The 21,660-nt window shown below is 37.6% G+C and overlaps 4 protein-coding genes across 10 annotated transcripts; 2 read left to right on the forward strand and 2 right to left on the reverse strand.

Moving 5' to 3' along the window:
• The first annotated feature begins 1,524 nt into the window (after window positions 1-1,524).
• Window positions 1,525-5,361, forward strand: LOC111793162 (ubiquitin-conjugating enzyme E2 5). Its single transcript, XM_023674921.2, has 7 exons — window positions 1,525-1,933; window positions 2,585-2,653; window positions 3,382-3,461; window positions 3,787-3,901; window positions 3,997-4,049; window positions 4,763-4,891; window positions 4,976-5,361. Exons 2-7 carry the CDS (start codon window positions 2,610-2,612, stop codon window positions 5,095-5,097), a joined length of 543 nt encoding a protein of 180 aa, XP_023530689.1. The 5' UTR covers window positions 1,525-1,933; window positions 2,585-2,609; the 3' UTR covers window positions 5,098-5,361.
• Window positions 5,362-6,773: 1,412 nt separating this feature from the next.
• Window positions 6,774-7,649, reverse strand: LOC111793374 (uncharacterized). Its single transcript, XM_023675217.2, has one exon. The coding sequence runs from the start codon at window positions 7,619-7,621 to the stop codon at window positions 7,115-7,117; it is 507 nt and encodes a 168-aa protein (XP_023530985.2). The 5' UTR covers window positions 7,622-7,649; the 3' UTR covers window positions 6,774-7,114.
• Window positions 7,650-8,822: 1,173 nt separating this feature from the next.
• On the reverse strand, window positions 8,823-12,957 carry LOC111792176 (putative alpha,alpha-trehalose-phosphate synthase [UDP-forming] 10). 7 transcript variants are annotated; one of them, XM_087122922.1, is made up of 5 exons: window positions 12,762-12,957; window positions 12,586-12,649; window positions 9,978-11,990; window positions 9,623-9,896; window positions 8,823-9,550 (listed from the first exon to the last, which is right to left on the reverse strand). In XM_087122922.1, the coding sequence occupies exons 3-5, from the start codon at window positions 11,867-11,869 to the stop codon at window positions 9,227-9,229; spliced, it is 2,490 nt and encodes an 829-aa protein (XP_086979048.1). In that variant the 5' UTR covers window positions 11,870-11,990; window positions 12,586-12,649; window positions 12,762-12,957; the 3' UTR covers window positions 8,823-9,226. The 7 variants fall into 7 exon arrangements, with proteins under 7 accessions (XP_086979048.1, XP_023529280.2, XP_023529282.2 ...); XM_023673512.2 differs by having other exon boundaries at window positions 12,753-12,957; XM_023673514.2 differs by having other exon boundaries at window positions 9,978-11,961; window positions 12,758-12,858.
• A 5,439-nt stretch (window positions 12,958-18,396) lies between these two features.
• On the forward strand, window positions 18,397-21,466 carry LOC111794107 (aldehyde dehydrogenase family 2 member B4, mitochondrial). The gene is made up of 11 exons (XM_023676247.2): window positions 18,397-18,701; window positions 18,788-18,904; window positions 19,075-19,217; window positions 19,316-19,469; window positions 19,557-19,786; window positions 19,900-19,989; window positions 20,134-20,307; window positions 20,385-20,522; window positions 20,637-20,774; window positions 20,860-20,921; window positions 21,000-21,466. Exons 1-11 carry the CDS (start codon window positions 18,593-18,595, stop codon window positions 21,271-21,273), a joined length of 1,629 nt encoding a protein of 542 aa, XP_023532015.2. The 5' UTR covers window positions 18,397-18,592; the 3' UTR covers window positions 21,274-21,466.
• The last annotated feature ends 194 nt before the right edge of the window (window positions 21,467-21,660 follow it).

Raw genomic sequence — 21,660 nt, forward strand, 5'->3', positions numbered from 1 at the left:
AATAATAATGTTTTTTTTTTCGAGTTGTAATAAAATAATTGATAAAAAATTGTAGACTAAACTATTTCAAACTCGAGCATGACTGTATACAATTTATCTTTAATATTTTTAAATAAATAGAAATATATATATTTATATAATGGTAATTTAGGTTAGGTAAAATGGTAATAATTACAATTAATCAAAATATAAATTACATAGCTTTGCGGTTACTACACAAAATAAAAATACACTGATTATGGTTGTAAAGGAAATTATTAGTAATGAATTAACAAATAATTATTAAAATTCCTTCATACTTTGGGCTCAAATAATTATTTGTTTATTTTTGGCCCAATTCAAAACCCTAAATTGGATCAGCCCCAATTTACTTTATGTGTATATATATATATTCATATTCACATTTGTTTTCTTTCTAAAATTTTATTTTCTCTCAATATCTAACTTGCCCATTTCCGTGGAACGACTTAGATCTACCGCTCGCAGATATTGTCTTTTTTGGCCTTTCCCTGTTGGGCTTACCCTCAAGACTTTAAAACGTGTCTGGTAGAGAACGTTTCCACACGGGATTTGCTAGCAGATATTATCCTATTTGGGCTTCCCCTCAAGGCTTTAAAACGTGCCTGGTAGGGAAGGTTTCCACACCCTTATAAATGGTGATTTGTTCTCCTCCCTAGCCAATGTGAGACATCTCAATGCCCAAAGAAGACAACAATATATTGCTAACAATGGATCTGGGTCGTTACAAATGGTATCAGAGCCAGATACCGGACGATGTGCCAGCCTTCTCGCTGTTCCCCGAAGGGAGGTACACACGAGGCGGTGTGCCAATAAGGACGCTGGGCCCCAAATGGGTGGATTTGAGGGCGGTCCCACATCGATTGGAGGAAGAAAAGAGTGTCAGCGAGAACGCTGGGCCCCGAAGGGAGGTGGATTGTGATGTCTCACATTAGTTGGGGAGGAGAACAAACCACCGTTTATAAGGGTGTGGAAACCTTCCTCTACCAGACGCGTTTTAAAGTTTTGAGGAGATGTCCGAAAGGGAAAGCCCAAAGAGGACAATATCTGCTAGAAGTGGATCTAAGTCGTTACACTCTCTCACCTCGAAAATGAGATTGGCCGATAACCTTGCGCTAGTGGAGGTTGAAACGAGATGAATAGGAGCATAAGAGAGTTTGGACACAGGAAACGATTTGTTTGGACACAAGACGAGTGTCAAACAATGTAGGTTTATGAGGTTGGAAAAATGAAGGGTTGGACGGTTTTTAAATAAATCATCGGTAATTTTGTTATGAAAAAGTTTAAAAATTAAAATTTCATTAAAAAAAAAAAATTATAAAAAATTTAACAAAATGTTTATATTGAATACCATTTTTTTAAGATAAAATATAAATTTAAAGAAAAAATTTAGAATTTTGTATGTATTAACAGGAAAGTTTTTTTTTTTTTAAATTTTTTTTCAACAATTAGTTTTACATGGATGGATGAATGAATGGATCATCTGCAGCATCTCGCGCGTTATTGAATGGCTCAATTTCCGAACCCACACAACGTTGCCATAATGGGTAGCTTTCTTGGCCAAGCGGCTAAAACAAAACCTAATTTCCACGTTAATGGCGGTCATGGTTGACAGTGAAGCTTTCGACGCCCATGCCAAATCCCACTTTCAAACTCGAGAAAACCACTGCGGGCTGAAATGGCAATCAGGAAACACTCAAAAATTGTAACCATAACCCCCACAGAACCTTCACTCTGCCACGTACCCGATTCCTTTTTCCATCATTTACATCTCAATTCTTCCTCCACTTTCAATCCCCCAATCCAATTTCATATATATTCTCTCCCTCCCCCTCCCTTTCGTCCCTTCCCAATTTTGCGTTCGCTTCCAACGATTCTCCATTACCCACTGCCTAATTTCTCTGCTTCTTCTGAGGTACTCATCTGTGTAATTTATGTTTATCTAAACTTTTGAGAATTTTACCCACAGATCTTCATGTTTATATCAATTCTTCTGTCTGTGTTCGTCGACTTATAAATGAGAGAGAAATGGATCATGCAAACTGGTTTTGTTAGTGGAGGATCACATTCAAACCCACCAGACATTGTCTAGTCTGATCAAATTTTGATCACCCACCAGGCCTTGTTCCTGATCCAGGAATTCCTCGTTCTTCATCATTATTAGTTGTTTGGCTAGTATCACTTGTTTTATTTAGTGGTGAGTGGTTATGAATAAGAACAATGTGGTAATTGTTGAACCAGTTGGTACCTAATCTTCACGTTTTCTGTTGTCTGATGTTTGGCACATGAACTTTAGAAGCTGGCTTGTTTTGAATTAGAAATGCAACATTTCAATGATATCAGATGCTTTTCTGGCATTTGTTGAAACTGGTAACTTTTGTGTTGATTCATTCACTGCTCATGGTTAGGCTTTGGGTTTGCATAGTGTATTAGCTAGTGTCTTTAATATTATCAGGTTTATTCTTAATCATTCTCATTCCCATGTATTTTTCACTTCATTTCCTTACATCTAAAAGGTGAACTCCGTTAGTAACTTCTAAAGTTCAAGAATCTGTGTCTGTTGCAGATTTTCGAAGTACCGCTCTTTCGAGATGTCTTCTCCAAGCAAAAGGAGAGAAATGGATGTCATGAAATTGTAAGAGGCTTTGTTATTTATCGAGATTTCGTATACTTATTTCAGTCATTGGTTGTTGTGGTTCTTCTACGTCGTCTGGATGGCTGTTTTTGAGCCTTCCAACAACCAAGAAGATGCTATTTCGAAAACGAAAATGATCTACTAGTAGTGCAATAAGTTAGAGGAAAGTAACCTGTTAATTTTCTTTATAGTAATGTTTCTAAGCATGTTTGGTCAGTACTTAAGTGTGTTATTTATCATTAAAAGCTAGGTGAGTTCAATGGTGTGTGTTTATTGCTCCTGAATGTAGTGAGCTGTGGCTGAGATTTGATCAAACTTGGGGTTGTAAATATGGTTGCAGCAAAAGTAACCTTATCCTGTCATTATTATGTACTAGAAAACATGTTAGCATGCTGGCCAAGAACTGGCCCTGCATTGGAGTGGTCGGGTTTGAGTTTGAATATCGTTCACTGTTAAGCCTACTGAATGGCTAATGCTATCAATTGGGGAGGAGAACGAAACATTCTTTGTAAAGGTGTGGAAACCTCTCCCTAAACTTTGAGGGGAAGCCCAAAGAGGACAATATTTGCTAGTGGTGGGCTTGGGCCGTATAGCTATAGTATAGAAGCCACACTTGTACACATGCTATCTCTTACTCGTAAATGTGGAACCGAGGTTCTAGGTTCCTAATATCGTACGATGGCGGCCATAAATTTCTGTTGGTTGATCTTGTGGTTTATGTTGTTCAGGATGATGAGTGACTACAACGTGGAGATGATAAACGATGGACTAAACGAATTCAACGTGGAGTTCCACGGTCCCAAAGAAAGTATTGCTCGTCTTTCGCCTCTGTCAAATATGCATTTCATAGTCGTCGATGGAATAGCAATTATTTGTTTGTGGGTGTGTATGAGCCTTATTGGATTGCAAATGAACAATTTAGCAAACATGCCGGCAGTCTAAAGCCAATTCTTTTTTCTTATTTGGAGTCTCCTGAAAATTTATCCTTGAAGCGAGGTGTTTCTACTGCTTTCCTGTGTAATTTATGGACTCTTAAAATGCATCTAGTTTAGTTGCATGTTTTCATACTCGATGAACGATTTTTTACCACATTTGGATCTAGAGCGTTTTCTTAAGTTTCGTGGTCCCTGCAGGCTTATATGAAACTGGTGTTTGGAAAATCCGTGTTGAGCTTCCCGACGCGTATCCATATAAGTCTCCTTCAATTGGCTTTGTGAACAAGATATTCCACCCAAATGTTGATGAACTGTAAGTATCTTTTCTCTTTTAAACCATCAAATGAAATCGGTTCAATGCTTCACGTTTCGTAGCAAAGTATTTTACGTACGAGTTTTACCCTGCAGATCTGGTTCTGTGTGCTTGGATGTGATTAATCAGTCTTGGAGTCCGATGTTCGGTAATTATCTACCATCCTCACTAAACCTCTATTAATACCTTACTAGACTCGAGTGTTTTCTGTTTATGTGTTCTGTGATTAGATGATATTAAACCATAGTTGTAACTGCCCAATCCCACCGCTAGCAGGTATTGTCCTCTTTGAGTTTTCCCTTTTAAGCTTCCCTTCAAGGTTTTTAAAACGCATCTGCTAGGGAGAGATTTCCACACCCAATCCACTCCCTTCGGGGCCAGCGTCCTTGCTGGCACTCATTCCCTTCTCCAATCGATGTGAGACCTCTCAATCCACCTTCCTTCGGGGCTCAGCGTCCTTGCTGGCACACCGCCTTGTGTCCACCCCCATTCGGGGCTCAACCTCCTCACTGGCACATCGCCCGGTGTCTGACTCTAACACCATTTGTAACAGTCCAACTCCACCACTACTCTTTGGGCTTTCCTTTTCGGGTTTCCCTAAAAGGTTTTTACAATGCGTTTGCTAGGGGGAGGTTTCCACACTCTTATAAAGAATGCTTCATTCTCCTCCCCAACCGACATGGGATCTCACAATATCTTTTGATGTGTTTGGAAATATAATTTAAAGTTCATGATCCATGGTACCATATGAACTGTATTGTGACTCCCAAAATATAGGACTAAACTTGGCCCTCATTTTACATATATTTGGGTTTGCATATGATTGTGTCTATTCTTACCACTTTCTTTTGGGCTCTGCAGATCTTTTAAACGTTTTCGAGGTTTTTCTTCCCCAGCTTCTTCTTTATCCCAATCCTTCAGACCCCCTTAACGGCGATGCAGCATCGCTTATGATGAAGGACCGGAAGCAGTACGATGAAAAAGTTAAAGGTATATATTTCTCGCAGTCGAATATATAGTCGACTTTGACACCATTTCTATAATAACTCGGTATCTACTTCCATGTGGATACAGAGTACTGCGAAAAGTATGCAAAGGAGAACACAGCAGAAGATGACAGTGAAGAAGAGGATGAAATGAGTGATAACGAAAGCAGTTCAAGTGACGGGGATGTTACTCGACATGCCGATCCATGATTGAAAGCTAAGTCATTATATCGATCGTTTCTCCATTTAGCAGCAACAACTAAATTTACATGTTTGGCTTTCCATAGGTTTACTGGCTGTACGATTATATCGAAAATGCCCAACAGAGTTTAGATGTCTCTTAGATTTTCATGGCAATGCTGTGTTAAGTGACTTCAAATGTAAAAACGGTCCAGTAGGGGACACAAAGCAAGTTGACAATATTTTATTAGTTAATGAAATAGACTATACAAATGTGAAACTTTGGTTTGCTTAGCCCATCGTGAAGAAAGGAACATTGTTATGTTGTCTCGGAAAATTCGGTACTAATGAGTATCATTCCTCCTAGAACTACACTCTCTTTCAGACCTCTCAACTAGTCGATATAACTTTTTAAAAGTTACTTTTTTAGTTTTCAAAACTTGATTTAACTTTTTTGAAAACATACCAAAATAATAATAATAATAGATAAATAGAGTAGATTTTGCTACACCAAAGTTTTTGTCACGTGGATTTTAGCCACACTTGATTGGTTGAGACGAGAGGAATCACTTTTTTTTTTTCCTAATTAATTTTTTTTTGTTTGGATTGATACAGAAACATTATATTAAAATAAATTAAACAATAGTATCTTAATAAATAAAATAACTATAGGTTTTGTTTTGAAAGTTAGTATTTATATGAAAATTATGTATTTTTGCAAATTGAAGTTTGAATGAGATAGATGAAAATTCGTAAAAAGGAATGAAGGTGTTTCAAGTACGTAGATTTTTGGCTCTCCCGACCATTGACTGTCGCTCTTTTTAATGGGGTCTGGGGTCTGGGTTCTGGGGTCTGGGGTCCTGGAATGGCGTCAAAGCTTGGGTTATGCCCGAGAGAGGAGGGTGGGATTCTGGCTGTGGCACAAAGACAAGTGCTACAAGCTTGAAGGATTCTGGAAATTGCTGGGTAATCTTTGGGAGGTGAGAAATTGAATCCACTTCTTCTAAAGCTAATGGTCTACAATGGCTATGGTGATCATTTGAAGGATTTTGAATGAAAGCTACTCATGCCTTGTGAATCTTTGTATTGTACTGAAAATTTCTTATGATGAATCAGTTTCCTCTTGCAGCTCAAACAAGTGCCAAGAACATACAAAAAGATTTCTGGATCAAAGATGAATTCTAGATTCAGCTGCAATCTAGAGTTCATCAATAATCTTTAGTGGAAACTCGAAAAAATCTCTGAAGAACATTTGCAGGCCCTCAGAGATTTTTTCGAGTTTCCCTTTATACAGAAAGATCATTGTTTCAGAGGACAGTGAGGAATTTGGCTCTACCTCAGATATTTGTTCAGCATAAACGCAATGAACTTCAAGAAACATCAAGCAGAAAGAACAGGTAGCTGTTTGAAAGCCAAACTAGTGCAGTATATCAAGGTAATCCAACACAATCCTAATCTTCTATCTTTCTGTGAAGATTCTTTAAAATATCTTGAACCAAACAGCATTATTAATGGGTTCTCTTGTTCCCCATTCCCTTCCAATGGAAAAGACTGAAAGGACATGTCACCTAAATTCAAAGCTACTTTCTTTCTATATTGTCCCTCCCACAAAAACCCAATCTCATTGCAGAGCAGTGCAAAAGAAGAAACAAGTATCATAACCCACTTTCCAATTCATACAAGGACAATCCCAATCCATATGCATATATTCTAAGGCCTTTTATTACCCCCACTTCATACATACAAGCACCTAATCAATATTATTATATCCTATCAAGGTATCGTTTAATATAAAAGAATAATTATAATAAACAATTCCTCTAATTGTATTGTTCAGTGATCCTGATGCGCCACCAATCCAATTACGAAGAAGGAAAAAAGGAAAATCCCCAAAATTTGCTTAAACATGTGTATTTACTTTTCAGACTATAAAGAAAAATCTAATGGAGGTGGCGCCGCCGGTGATGTCACACGGTCAACCTTCCAGCTCAATGTGTGGACAATAACAACAATAAACAGGGCGCATTTTAGTAGATATAGCACACCTTTACTCGACGGTAGGAGCATCCTTCCCCAAAACAGGGGTTCCTCCAGTCTTCAACGACCCCGGAATCGAAGCGTAGCGAGCAGAGAAGTTTCGAAATCCACTGAAATCATCGATATCGTCGTCCAATTCCCCTATCTGCCCCGAGCCTTCGTCGAAATTCATAGCGTAACTCAACGGATCGTATTGAAATTTTCCAGGCCTAGCAGCAGCAGTAGCACCACTTCTATTCCGATTGAATCGGCGAATAAAAGTCTTCCATCTCGGTCCAGCGACGATCTCCGACCACTCTCGGAGCTTCAAAAGAACCCTAACGCCTCGCGCCCACCAGCGCCCCTCGTTGTGAACCTCCGACGCCCTAATCCGCTCCCACCATGACGGCCCGCCGGCGGCCGTTCGGCGAGATCCGAAGCATGATAACCGGGAACAACCGCAGCTGGTGGTGGGCAACAGAGAATTAGATTTATCCGCTTCACAAGAAGGAGGCTCTTCTGCATGTGCATACGCCATTACCGCATTTGACAATGCGTTTTATGAGCAGTTTTATACAGCGCAATCAAAATGAAACGGAAACCAGCTGTGACCTATGTGACCGGCTACTTCCGGTCTCCAAGACGAATTTAAAGCGATAATCAATCCAAATTCACTGGGAGTTACCGGTCATTCGAGTATATCCACGGACGTTTGAGCTGTTGTTTGGAGGGAAGCGGGAATTATAATCCGGTGTTTCGGAAGTAGACTAAAACTGGGACCCATTTTCGATGTATCCAATCACTGAATTGAAGTGGATCCCAATTTTATTAATCAACGCTGGTTGATTAGCTAAATTATGAAATAAATTATTAATTTTACTCTTTTTATATTGAATATTTCTTTTAAACATTTTATATAATTTATTCGAACAATTCTCAACAACCTGCCCTCGAACAAAGTACACCATAGAGCCTACACTGTGGCCTATGAAGCCCTCGAATAGTCTCTCATTAATCAAGACTCGACTCCTTTCTCTAGCGTCCTTAAACAAAATACACCCTTTGTTCGACACTTGAGGATTCAATTAGCATGGTCAAGTTAAAGGCATGACTCTGATACCATGTTAGAAACCACGACCTCCACAATAGGATGGTATTGTTCACTTTGAGCATGAGCTCTCATGACTTTATTTTTGGTTTCCGCAAACGACCTCTTACTAGTGGAGATGTGTTCGTTACTTATAAACCCATGATTATCTCCTTAATTAGCCAACGTGGAACTCCCTCCCAACAATCCTCAACACTAGTCGTGCAAATTACTAGGCCCGGATTAGGAACCCGATGGGTGGAATGAGATGAGATAATAGGATTATGTTGTTGAAAGTGTGGAACAATTAGGGGATCACCAACCAACTCTCAATAGTAAGGAGTGTATTGATCTTTAATAGCCTGTGAAATGATGGGAGCGTTGATCTCTAGTAGTAATGTAGATGAGCGTTGATCTCTAATAGTGTCTTAAATGAGTGCTGCACGGGAGTATTGAACTCTAAAAGTACGTGAGATGAATACTTTAAGGGAGTTATTGATCTCTAGTAGTGTTGCACAGGAGTTGATGCTCAATCTCTAGAAGCACCTTCGTCTCGAGTGATAGTTATTTTTATGAATTGGATCCATGATGATATCACACCTCGAACACATGTCCATGTCCATGTCCAGATGCGTGAAGATTCAACCGTTCATACTCGAACACATGAGTTCTATATCTTTTACGAAGAACAAATTCTTAATTGAACTAAAGTAAGAAGATGATCATGAACATGAAGGAACACTTTTTAAAAAGAATGGTTATCGTGTAAGAACTATGGCTATTTGTAGACGGTATCTTCACTATATCTGTGGATCTTGTTCTGCTACCCTCAAAACCGGAAGAAGCAAAGAACGAGTTTCGTGAAACGGTTATTTACACCACCAAACCAACTTACTCTAGGCATCTCCTGAATGTGAATCCATTAGCACCCGTGACCAGTAAAGAATCGAGTAATCTCGAATGTAAGCAAAACCCGACTCCTTAGAGGATCTCTAGGAAAGGAAATCAAGTCAAACAAGCATTCTCATCTTGAAACGACAGACCGAACCTTCCACATCAAACATCATCCTCGAACAAAACACGAGCTTCGAAACCTGACCTAAGTTTACCGTTAGTAGAGGTGGCCAGGCTTTGAAGTACGGTCAAAACGTCGGTGGTATCGTCTAAATAGTATTTGGCTTTGCTAGGCTTTTGCCCCACAGTACAGGCAAATATCTTTGGAGGAACAGCAAGGGATGAGCTATAGCTTGTACATGATATGGTTTCGAACATGTCTTCATCGGATCGATCGTCTCCGATGCACATCACAAAGTCGGGCGCCTTATCAGAGGCGATCATAGTGGAAAGAACTCTTTCAGCAACTAATCCTTTAGTCACACCCTGAAAACAGATGATTGCTCAGCCTCCATGAGAATCGAAACGAAGGAAGAAGTGAGCCGAACGTGTAAATACCTGTGGTTTGACTTCGACGATCTGGTGGCCTCTTTTGACGACTACGGGTTCGTTAGCAAGAACATTTTCAAGGTGATCTAAGAGCTCCATGGCCTGGCATGAACCGAAACATGGATCGGCGTCTCGATGATGCCATACTAAGGCACTGTCCTTGGGCTCTATGGACGAGCCATTGGTCGCCTCGGTGTATAGTTTCATCACAGGTTCTGCAATCCTTTTCCAACCAAAGTTTTCAGCTAATGTACTAACTTCCCATTCAGAGTCCCTATTCCACCTACAAGTAAATCAAGAGTTCAAACGAGAATCGAAACTCGTCCTACGACTAGGAAAGTAATCGGTAAGCTAAGTTTGGTACCTCAAATAGTATCCATGTTCAGCGGCAAGACCGAGATTCTTACACGAACCGAACCACGAACCAAGAGTATCTTTCCCCCTGCCACTAACTATAAACACAGTGTTCTTTGAATCCTTGCAAAGGTCGTTGAGTATAGAAATGACTTCGGGTGTCGGGGATTTGACCAACGAAGCTTGGGAAACGACAGTCCCGTCGTAGTCCAAAAATATCGCCCTCCTAGAAGCGCTCCGATATGCAGAGCCAATATGTTCAATGGAAAGCTTCTTGAAACTTGGTGAAAGTGACAGAATTCTGAAGCCTAAACCGAGTCCGATTCCCCAGCATCGTTTACTGTAGTGATCTTGACATGCTCGCTCTAAATCTTGCGAGAAACTGCGAGCCCAGTAAGCAACGTCATGAGAGCTAATGTATCGGTAATGTTTTTCGTGCCTTAGTTGCTTCTCTAAAGCAGGCATTGCGACAGCCTCGTAAAGTGCCTCAGCTACAGCATCAAAATCCCAAGGGTTTACTCTAACCGCACCACTTAGAGATGGCGAACAGCCTATGAATTCCGACACGACAATCGTGCTGGTATGAGGTGAATCCGGGGAGACATCCAAAACTTCGTCGATTTGAGAAGTTCCCTGTCGACAAACAATGTACTCGTATGGAACTAAGTTCATACCATCCCTGAGAGCATTTACAATGCAGCACTCTGCTGATACATAATATGCAATCTTCTCATGAAAAGGAATAGGATGATCAATCAAGATCACAGGTTCATATCCCCGAAAACCGAAAACCTTGTTAATCCTTTTGGTTATCTCGTAAGTTTCCCTTTTCGCTTCGAGGACGTCGTTCCCATTGCTCCGTGCAGGATTTAGAATTTGCACCAGAACGACATTGCCCCGCAACTCCGGATGCTGGTTCAACAGCTTTTCCATAGCTAATAACTTCAGACCAATACCTTTAAATATGTCCATATCATCAACACCAAGAATAACCTTCTTTCCTTTGAAGTTTTCTTTGATCTCCTTGGCTTTGATTGAAGTGTGGGAATGATTTAATGCGAATTCGAGTCGACCCATATGAACTCCAACAGGCAAAATCTTGATGTATATCGTCCGTCCGAAATAGTCAAGCGTGAGATAGCCACGTTTCGATTCATACTCCAAACCGAGCAGTCTACTACAACATGATAGAAAGTGATGAGCATAGCTGAACGTATGGAAACCGATTAGGTCCGTGTTAAGTAACGCTTTCAGAATCTCGTCTCTAACAGGCAGAGTTCGGAAGATCTCTGATGAGGGAAACGGACTATGAAGGAAGAATCCGAGCTTAATTCGACTGTAACGTTTTCTCAAAAAAGTAGGGAGAACCATAAGGTGATAGTCATGAATCCATACATAATCTTCTTCCAAATTGATCACCTCCATAACTTTATCAGCAAACCTTTTGTTAGCTGAAAGATACGCTAACCAAAGAGGTCGATCGAAGCGAGATCCGTGATAAGGCGAAATCGGCATCATGTAATGGAAAAGTGGCCATAGATTTTGTTTACAGAATCCATGATAGAACTGTTTCTGAAGGGACGTCGGGACGAAAGTCGGTACACAGTTGAATTCCTCCAGTAGTTTCTGTGAAATCTCTTCTTGTTCTTGGACATTGACATCAACCTTCAATGATCCAACATAAACAACATCAACATCTGATGAGAATCCATCTTTCAGCTGAAGCAAAAGCGAATCGTCGTCGAAGCTAAAGTACCATCTCCCAGAATCTGGATCCATTTTAGCATGAACAGGAAGGAAATTTGCCACTATTATCGTCCTCCCTCGACATTTATCGGATACTATCCCCGACGCAGTCATCGCCCGTGGAACATTTCTCGGTGTAGGAGGAAAATCCAACATATCCACAGATATAACTCTAACAAACTCAAGCAAGAACTCGAAAGCAGGACAGCAAACAATCAAATGCTCCCAGTCATTGATGATAATCAATGCTACAAACACATAATCAACAACAAAAAACCTGAAGAACAGTAAAGAAATCAACCATTGGGTTCCAAATTCCAATATATTTTCTTCTAAACATCAACTAAACAGAAGTGACTATGTTAATCTCAAACCAACAGTTTCAAAAGGACATAATAATTGGTCGTTTTCAGATCCAACTTTTTTAAAAATCCATACCGACAAGAAGAATTTAAAATTGAAAAACAAGATAAGGACAAATGTCAAATGGTCATGCACTTATCCTTATCTTGAAGTTACTGAAATCCTCACTCAACGAAAGTGTATAATAATTGCAATTCATCTTTTCTTTGTCCCTATCACTTTAAACTCAAACAATAAACAAACCCCACTTCTTGGATTTCCAGATCATTCATTCATTCATTCCGTTGGAATGAACACTGCTCTCAAAATGGTATGATATTGTCTACTTTGAATTTGCTTTGGGCTTCCCCAAAAGGCCTCGTACCAATTGGAGAGAGTATTCTTTGTTTATAAACCTATGATCATTCCCTAAGTTAGTCGATGTGGGACTTCCATCATCCAACATATTCATTCGAACCCATCGGGGAAAAAGTTAATCATAACGAAACAAGAAAAGAAACGAAAGCTACCTGAAACAAGAACAGAGGAACGAAAGAAGCTCTGTTTTGAATGTTCCCCAAATGCTCTGATTCGCTGAAGAAGAAAGGGAAGCGTGGAAAACAAGTTAAGACCCAGAAAAGAATGAGGAAAAGGGTATTCGAAACTTGAGCTAAGAAAGGGAATGGAAGAAGGAGACCCCACAAACTTGAATCTATTGTCCTGCAGCTTCTGGGAAGCAAAACAGAGGAAGAGGAGACGCCATTACAGAGGGAAGAAAGGAAGAAGAAGAAGGGTTTAGGGATTAGATGGAAATGAATTGGATAAAAGGGAATTAATGAATTGAGATTTAGACGAACAGTCAAAAAAGATGGAGCGAGGAGTGAAGGGACAGTTGGACAGCAACCAGCATTGGTCGTACGTTGTAGAATCGACTCATATTTCTTTAAAATCATTACCCTTAAAATTCACATAAATTTTATTTTGTTAATTAAATTAAATTTCTAAATTTTGAGAGAAAAATATATTTTAGTGTCTTAAATCTCCATTAATTAAAGATATATTTAGATTTTTTTTTTTTTGTATTAATATAAAAATTCTAAAAAAAAATCTAAAAAATGGGTAGAATTTATTTTGAAAGATATATCCATTAATGTTTGAGGAAACATTATTATTATTATTTAAAATAAAATAAAAAGTAGTCAAAATTGTGGGCAAATGCGTTCACATTTGAAGAAAAAAGGACCGAATTTGCCGGGGAAAGAGGGAGAAATTAATAATTTTTCCAATAAAGTTTGAATTTTATTTATTTTTTCCTTTTTAAATTAGCCAATATTTTTTAATTAATCAATTCAAATAAACAACATTATCTTTTTCTTTTTTCTTTCTTTTTTTAATTTCTTTATTCATCATATTTTAATTGGATGAGTTTGATAATGGTTTGTGGAATAAAAACTTGTTGTTATTTTTGGACCGTTAAAAGAATTATCATGATTTAAATTACGTATAATTCTATTTTTGTAAGGGACTAAATCTTTAAAATATTATTTTTTTTATTTAGTTTATATTTTGTAATTGGTAGATGAATTTGGTTCATGCTTCATGACTAGTTGGACTTCTTTCAACCACGAAGAGTCTAGTTTTAACCTACAAAACTAAATCTTATTTTGACTAACAACGATTATGTTGGATTTGACATTCGTGATGCATTTGTGAATTTCTTTTATTCATTCTTCGAGTTTTATTTTCTAGCTTTCTTATTAGACATCATGATCTCAAAATACTAGTAACAAATTTTTATTTATCACTCATTTTTATAGCTTGGAAGGACCACATGGTTATTTGAGTTAATTTTATATTGTTAGTTTGTAAAATAAATCTATATAATAAGATGTTAAATTATTAAAAAATTAACATTAATGGTAAAAATTCACGAAATTAAATGGAAAATACACTAAAATTTGAAAAAAAAAATTAAAACTTCAGAATCAAATTGAAATTGAAATTAAACCTAGCTACTAATATCATGAAATTAATAATAAATATTTCAAACAATTAAAAAAAAAATGATTCATGTTTGAGCCAAACTATAAGAAAACCTTGTATTGGAATTAATTTGGTTGGGAGTGCGCCGACAAACGGTGCACGCGGCCGCTCGACCACTCGCATCCCATGCCAGTTTACCAAACTACCCTTTCCGTTTCATTACCATTTTTTTTTTAATTTCTTCCTCTCCCGTCTCATGAGATGCCTTGCCCTTAAAAAATAATAATAGTAAATAAATAAATAATCAAATAACAGTCAGTGATAGACTTAGACCATTACAAATGTTATCAGAGTAGACATTAGTCAGTGTATGAACGATGACGCTGAATTCTAATGAAATAAATTGTGAGATCTTACATTAGTTGAGGAGAAAAATGAAACATTCATTATAAAAGTGTATGAAAAATCTCTCTGACAATACATTTTAAAACTTGGAAAAAAACTTAAATAAAACGAAATTGATCAATAGTGAACTTATATTGTTATAAAAAAATAAAAATATAAAAAAAATAAATAGCTTTACAAGGCACTAGCAAACAGAATCATAGGGAATTGAGAGACAAGAGAGAGTGGCAAAAATGTAAATAAAAGGAAAAACGAGGTGGATTAACGAGAAAAACGAGGAATTGGATGAGGATAGAATCTAAAGCAAAGGGGACAATGATTTTCCATGCCTTTTCCACGCACTTTTCTCTCTCATAATCTCGTACCGTCTTTTTACACGCAATTAATAATAAAAAGCAAATAAAATAAAAATCAAAAGGAAAAAACCATGGCCACCCCACGTGGACCCCACTCACGCCACACACGTAATACTCCACGTCACTCCCCACCATTGCAATTTCCTTTGCCTCTCACTCGCCACGTCCTCATTTACCTAAACAATCATTCTCATCTCTCTCTATATTCACACTTTCTTTTTGCTTATTACCTAAACACCATCCACGTATACCGTCATTATTTTCTGAATTTAATTTTCCTTTTTCAAAAACTTCCAAAAAGCTTATTGTTATTTTTAGATTTAATATTTATCTTAATCAATTTATACGATTTTATTCCATATTTTATTATAAAAACCTATTAGAGTACTCCAAATGATTATAAAAAATAATTCTTAATAATTATCCCTAAATAAATGAAATATATTTATAAATCTTATACTAAACCTGAATAAAAAAAAAAAACATTTTTTTAGAAGCAAGAAAGAAAAAAATAAATAATTGAATTTAAATAATAGTATCGGGGAGAATAAATGATTTTTTTTTTTTTTAATTAAAAAAAGAAGGAATTTGGCTTTCGGTCCTTATCCACTAAAAGGAAGAAAGTGGGCCCATTACCTTTTAATTTGATGGGATAATCGAATGTTCTACCTTATCCTTTCTTCGCATGACGTGTCCTTATATTTTTTCCTTTTTTTATTCATCGCCATTTCTTTTCAATTTTTTAATTAATTTTAAGCATTTAAAAATATGTTCTAATGACATCAAATGGGCTAGCGCGGCCCATATTTACTGAGATATTTGGGCCATAAAAGTTGGGCCGGCCCTAAACCAACCAACCTAATTTCCGACTTATACAATTTAGTTTTATATAATATTATCAAGAGTTTAAATCATAGAATAATTATTATAATTTTAAATGTTAAAATCAATTTTGTAAAATCTTCGTATATAATTGATTTTTCGTAGAAGTTATAAAAATTTTTAAAATTATAGAACTAAATAAAAATTGACATTTAAAAAATATTATATTTAAATTTTATTAGGTAAAGAACTTTTGGCGCGCGATATTAATATCCGTAGAAGCAATAACCGGAAGAAAAGAAGAACAAGCGCTCTGCAAAATTTCTCTGCCTCACCGTACTCCGCTGTTCATCTTCCACAGGTCTTCAATTCTCTCTCTCTGATCATATTTCGTCTTTGCAATGGAAAAATGCATAACATTGCTCATTCTCGATTCACAAATCCTTTGCTCTCGACCGGAAAGTGCCTTTGTGGGATCATATCCTCGAACCAGATTCCGATTTCGTCGTCCGATGGCATCGCATCTTCCTCGTTACTTGTTTGATCGCGCTTTTCGTCGATCCTCTTTTTCTTTTATATCTCGATCATTGGCGGCCCTGCTTGTAGGCGATTCAACACTGGATTTGGCATCGTCGTCATGTCCTTCACCATCGTCGATTTGTTCTCCTTGTTTCAAATGCTTATGAAGTTCCGCACCGCCTTCGTTGCGCCCAATTCTAGGGTTTTTGGCCGCGAGGAGCTTGCTATGGACTCTAGGGATATTTCTATGCGCTATCTCAAGAAGGATTTTGTCATCGATCTTGCCGCCATGCTTCCCCTGCCTCAGGTGAATCGATTCTTCTTTAACTGATCGAATTAGGGATTTGATTTAGGGTTTAGCAAAATTTAATGTTGCTCGGTTGTTATCCGAGATCTGGTTTGGATCTCTATTTTGGGGAAATGGAACTGTTGATTTTAATCAATTTAATCCAAAGTATTCTCTTGATTTTGATTTTGTCCTTTGCAGTTCTACTATTGCGTAATTCTTTGAGATTTGTCGGTGCACCCTATAGGAGCTGCTTGGTATGTGGCATCCATTCAGCGCCAGCATGAGTGTGTTGGCAGATAGAATGTAGAAAGGAGATGAATACCACAAATTCTCCTTCTTACAGACCATTTTTTCAATATTGGTGGAGCTCTTTTCAATACAACATATACGAACACATATTTCACAAACCATCCATTAATCAAATTCCAAATGGATTCGACGACAAAAACATTCGGATTCAATTAATTTTTTATAAAAATATTAAACAATTGACAAACGATTAAAGTAATCATATAAATATTAATCTCATCAACATTTGTAAATATAAACAAATAGACAAAACATTGGAAATCACGTTTACCAAATTGGATATTTAAACAAATTTTTAACGTATAGATAAAATTTCATTAAATTTATCAGTAAACAATTCATAATCTTTATAAAAAAAATTTAAAAAGTATAGGAAATATTATAATTTAAACCGTAATTATTGTAAAGTTATTTAGAACCAATCAAAATCTTTTATTTATTCAACACTTAATTAATTGCAAGTAAGAAGCTTAAAAAGTAACCAAATATGTAAATATCTTAATTATATACTTTGGACCAATGAATTATTGTCTCAAAATTCTTGAATTTAATCATTTGTGAAGCTTGGTTAGAAAATTTTCAAATTTCAATAATAAATTTAGAACACGTCAATTTTTAAGATTTAAATCATTTAATTATAATTATAAAAAAAAAAAAATTAGGTAAGCAATAGTGTCCTTTATCAAACTAATTTCACTTATTAATTTAATTTAAATAATCTCCAAAGGAGACCAACTATTTTAACCAGATTTCACTGTCAATAATGAACACATATATATAATTAATTATATTTCCACGTCATATTTATAAAAGAGGGTCTTTACATTAATTGGCTTCTCATCCTTTTTAAATCAATGTCATCATAAATTTTGTTAAGTGTTCCTCAATGTCAATCATTTAATGATCTCGCTTGAACTAACCAATGGCTAAATAATTGTAGTCCGGCCAAGCAATCCAGCTAAATTTCTTCCCATAAACCACAAAAATCAAGTTATTGTATACTTATGGATTTATAAATACAAAAATATAACGCCCAGATTTACGGCTAGCAGATATTGTCTTATTTGGGCTTTCTCTTTCGAGCTTTAGCTCATAGCTTTAAAACCCGCGTGGAGAAGATTTCCACACCCTTGTAAGTAAATAGTGATGTGTTCTACTCCCTCAAATACATTACAAAAGAAAATAAATTATTATAGGGATTTTTATTAAAATTTAGGAGCTAAAATTGTTTTTTAACCGAAAAAAATCTGACCCTTTTGAAAAAGATGTATTATTTCTTAGAGAAATGAATATGTTTTGGAAATCTGCCTCACCGATTCTGTTTAGGATCCCAAACAAGACAGATTTTTGATACCTTGAAACTCGGAATTTTGCTTCAAAATCAATGTTTATCAGAGCTTTGAGATGAAGATCTCGAAACAGAAAGACCAATCTTTTTAGGGAATCAAACAAATTACTTTTATGATATTGTCCTGTTCTTGTTTGTCCCATTTGAATGGAAACTCCAGCTCTGTTTTACAGCGATGTGTTTATTAATAGGCAAGAAAACATCCTTTGTTAATCTCGAACAGTAAAAGCAAAGAACACAACATGTGGGTGTTGTTGTTTCTGCCATCTACTTTCTTTCCCATCCAATTTACACCTTGTTTTTTGAGGGAGGAAATGTGAAAATGACTTTGAAACTACCCTTCTAATTTGGGGTTTTAATTGTTGTTCTGATATTCCTAATTTATGGCCTAAAATGGCGTTTAAACGACAGGTTTTGGCATCTACTTAACCGGTGTTGGATAGGAGAGCTTAAACGTGTGAAGGGGTCTCGTGGTTTGTGCTTTGAAGCTTTTGTGTTTTGTGGCCATGGCTGCTCGGAGAGGAATCTGTTCTTTACTATCTCGTTCTCTGTTATCATCTTCTTGTTCTTCTTCTTCTTCTGGTTATGGGTTTGGTTCTTTTCTTCAATCTCGTGGTGGGTTTCTTTCTTTTTTTTGTTTGATATCTCTTGAGGCCATGTTCTTTGAAGTTGTAATGGATATTCATAATTGTGGGTTTCAGGGAGAGTTTCAAGGTTCAGCTCATCTGCTTTGGCGGAGGAGGAACTTGTTACTCCTCCTGTTCAGATAAGTTACACTCAGAATCTGATCAATGGGCAGTTTGTGGATGCTGCATCAGGTGAGTTTCGATATCTAACCTTTTGGTTGATCATATATATCTTAACCGGTTGAGTTAATACTGTTTTAGCTTTCGTATGATCATGAAATTGTGTTTTTGTTATAATCTTACCTTTCAAAAGTTATCTGATGGATGGAAATAAGGTTGAATTTGATATGTTTTGATTGTAGGGAAAACGTTTCCGACCTACGATCCTCGCACCGGGGAAGTGATTGCTCATGTTGCCGAGGGTGAGGCGGAGGATATCAACTGGGCAGTATCGGCAGCTCGCAAGGCTTTCGACGAGGGGAAATGGCCAAAGATGACTGCTTATGTAATGCATTCCTGCAGGCTGCAACTTCTCTTGTTGTTTCCCTCCCCCTCTTGCCTTTATTTGAATTCTATATCGATGCTCGTCGTGTCGATTTTCAGGAACGATCGAGGATATTACTGCGGTTTGCTGATTTGGTTGAGAAACATAGCACGGAGCTTGCAGCATTGGAGACATGGAACAATGGCAAACCTTATGAACAATCGGCTCGGACCGAAATACCTATATTCGTGCGCTTGTTTCACTATTACGCCGGTTAGTTCATGGCAGCATGGTGGCGTATCAGCCCTTGTCCTGCTGTTTTTGTAGGTTTGTAAGTGGTTTTGGTGTTGGTTTGTTCAGGGTGGGCGGACAAAATCCATGGCTTGACCGTTCCAGCTGATGGGAAATATCATGTGCAAGTATTACATGAACCAATTGGAGTTGCAGGACAGATAATTCCATGGAACTTTCCTCTCCTTATGTTTGCTTGGAAAGTTGGTCCTGCTCTAGCCTGCGGCAACACCATTGTCCTAAAAACTGCAGAGCAAACGCCTCTGACCGCTCTTTATGTCGCGAAGTTATTCCACGAGGTAGCGTTTTCTAAGCTATGTTTGTTTCCCGATCGTTCGGTTTATAATGATCTGATATTCTGTGTCCATGTCGCGACTAATATTCATCCTCCCTCGGTCGATCAATCGAATAGGCTGGTCTTCCTCCAGGAGTTTTGAATGTCGTTTCGGGCTATGGTCCAACCGCCGGTGCTGCCCTTGCTAGCCATATGGATGTGGACAAGGTGATAGCACAATCTTGAAACCATCTTGCTTCTTATGTTTCTTTTTGAAACTCATATCTGGCATGTTCAATTGTAGCTTCCTATTAGAGATTTATCATGAACTAATGATCTACATATTTCTGCACAACAACGATCGGTTTGCAGCTAGCCTTTACAGGATCGACGAACACGGGAAAAGTTGTGCTCGAATTGGCATCTAAAAGCAATTTGAAACCGGTAACGCTCGAACTTGGAGGGAAATCGCCTTTCATCGTTTGTGAGGATGCAGATGTTGATAAGGCCGTGGAGCTTGCTCATTTTGCTCTTTTTTTCAATCAGGTTTGTCTGAAGGGTCACTTTTGCCATGGATTTGTAGGATTTGAACTCATTGTTAACCATTCCATGTTCATTTTCAGGGGCAATGTTGCTGTGCTGGATCTCGTACTTTTGTGCATGAGCGTATATACGACGAGTTTGTCGAGAAGTCGAGGGCACGTGCCCAAAGACGTGTGGTTGGTGATCCTTTCAAGAAGGGTGTTGAACAAGGTCCTCAGGTAACTCTCTCCATTTACCTTTCCCCATCTAATCCATGAGAAGAAAAACATATCATTCATGTTAAGACTAACAATAATCGACGTACCCTTTTTGAACGTCACAATCATGTCCAGATCGACTCGGAGCAGTTTGCAAAAGTCCTAAGATACATAAAATCTGGCATTGAAAGTGATGCTACTTTGGAATGTGGGGGTGACAGACTTGGGTCCAAGGGATACTTCGTCCAGCCGACAGTTTTCTCAAATGTTAAGGTGATTGTTCTTTGTCTTCACTAGCTTCCTTGCTCTAAAGAATGTAAACTAACCTTTCGACCTGTTTTTCTCGTTGATCGATCAGGACGATATGTTGATAGCAAAGGACGAAATCTTTGGCCCGGTACAATCCATCCTGAAATTCAAGTGAGTTGCCAACAACTCGAAACACATCATATCACTGTTCATTCGACTTAATTTCTTCATGAATTTTGTCAATATCAGGGACATTGATGAAGTTATTCAAAGGGCAAATGCAACTCGTTACGGTCTAGCAGCTGGAGTTTTCACTACAAACCTCGACACAGCCAACACCATAACACGAGGATTGAGAACAGGGACAGTGTGGGTCAATTGCTTCGACGTATTCGACGCTGCAATACCGTTTGGTGGGTATAAGATGAGCGGAATGGGGAGGGAGAAAGGAATTTACAGCCTCCAAAACTACTTGCAGGTGAAGGCTGTAGTTACTCCTCTGAAGAATCCAGCATGGTTATGAGAATGGGAGTAATGCCAGTGAACTAGAATAATGTTTTATTTTCAGTTTCAGCTTTGTTATTTGCACAAAAAACAAACTTTTATTTCTGTCTCAAGAAAGAAAAAAAAACAGGGCTTCTGTTATTGTACTCAAGTTGAGCCCAATATTATCTACCTCTTAATCTGAGCCATCCCTCTTGAATTATTTGATTGAACATCGACTCTTCTCAAGGACTAAAAGACAAATTATCAAAGAATTTTGTTAATTAATTTCAAATCTTATTCAATGGAGAAAGACAAAGATATTCGGATGACAACGACAACGAAGATCCTTTCATAATATTCTTTGGGCTTTCTCTTTCAGGCTTTACCTCAAGATTTTTCGAAAACGCGTTTGCTAGGATTTCCA

This window comes from Cucurbita pepo, chromosome 4, assembly GCF_057944985.1.
Source record: "Cucurbita pepo subsp. pepo isolate OVF chromosome 4, ASM5794498v1, whole genome shotgun sequence".
NCBI classification, from domain to species: Eukaryota; Viridiplantae; Streptophyta; class Magnoliopsida; order Cucurbitales; family Cucurbitaceae; genus Cucurbita; species Cucurbita pepo.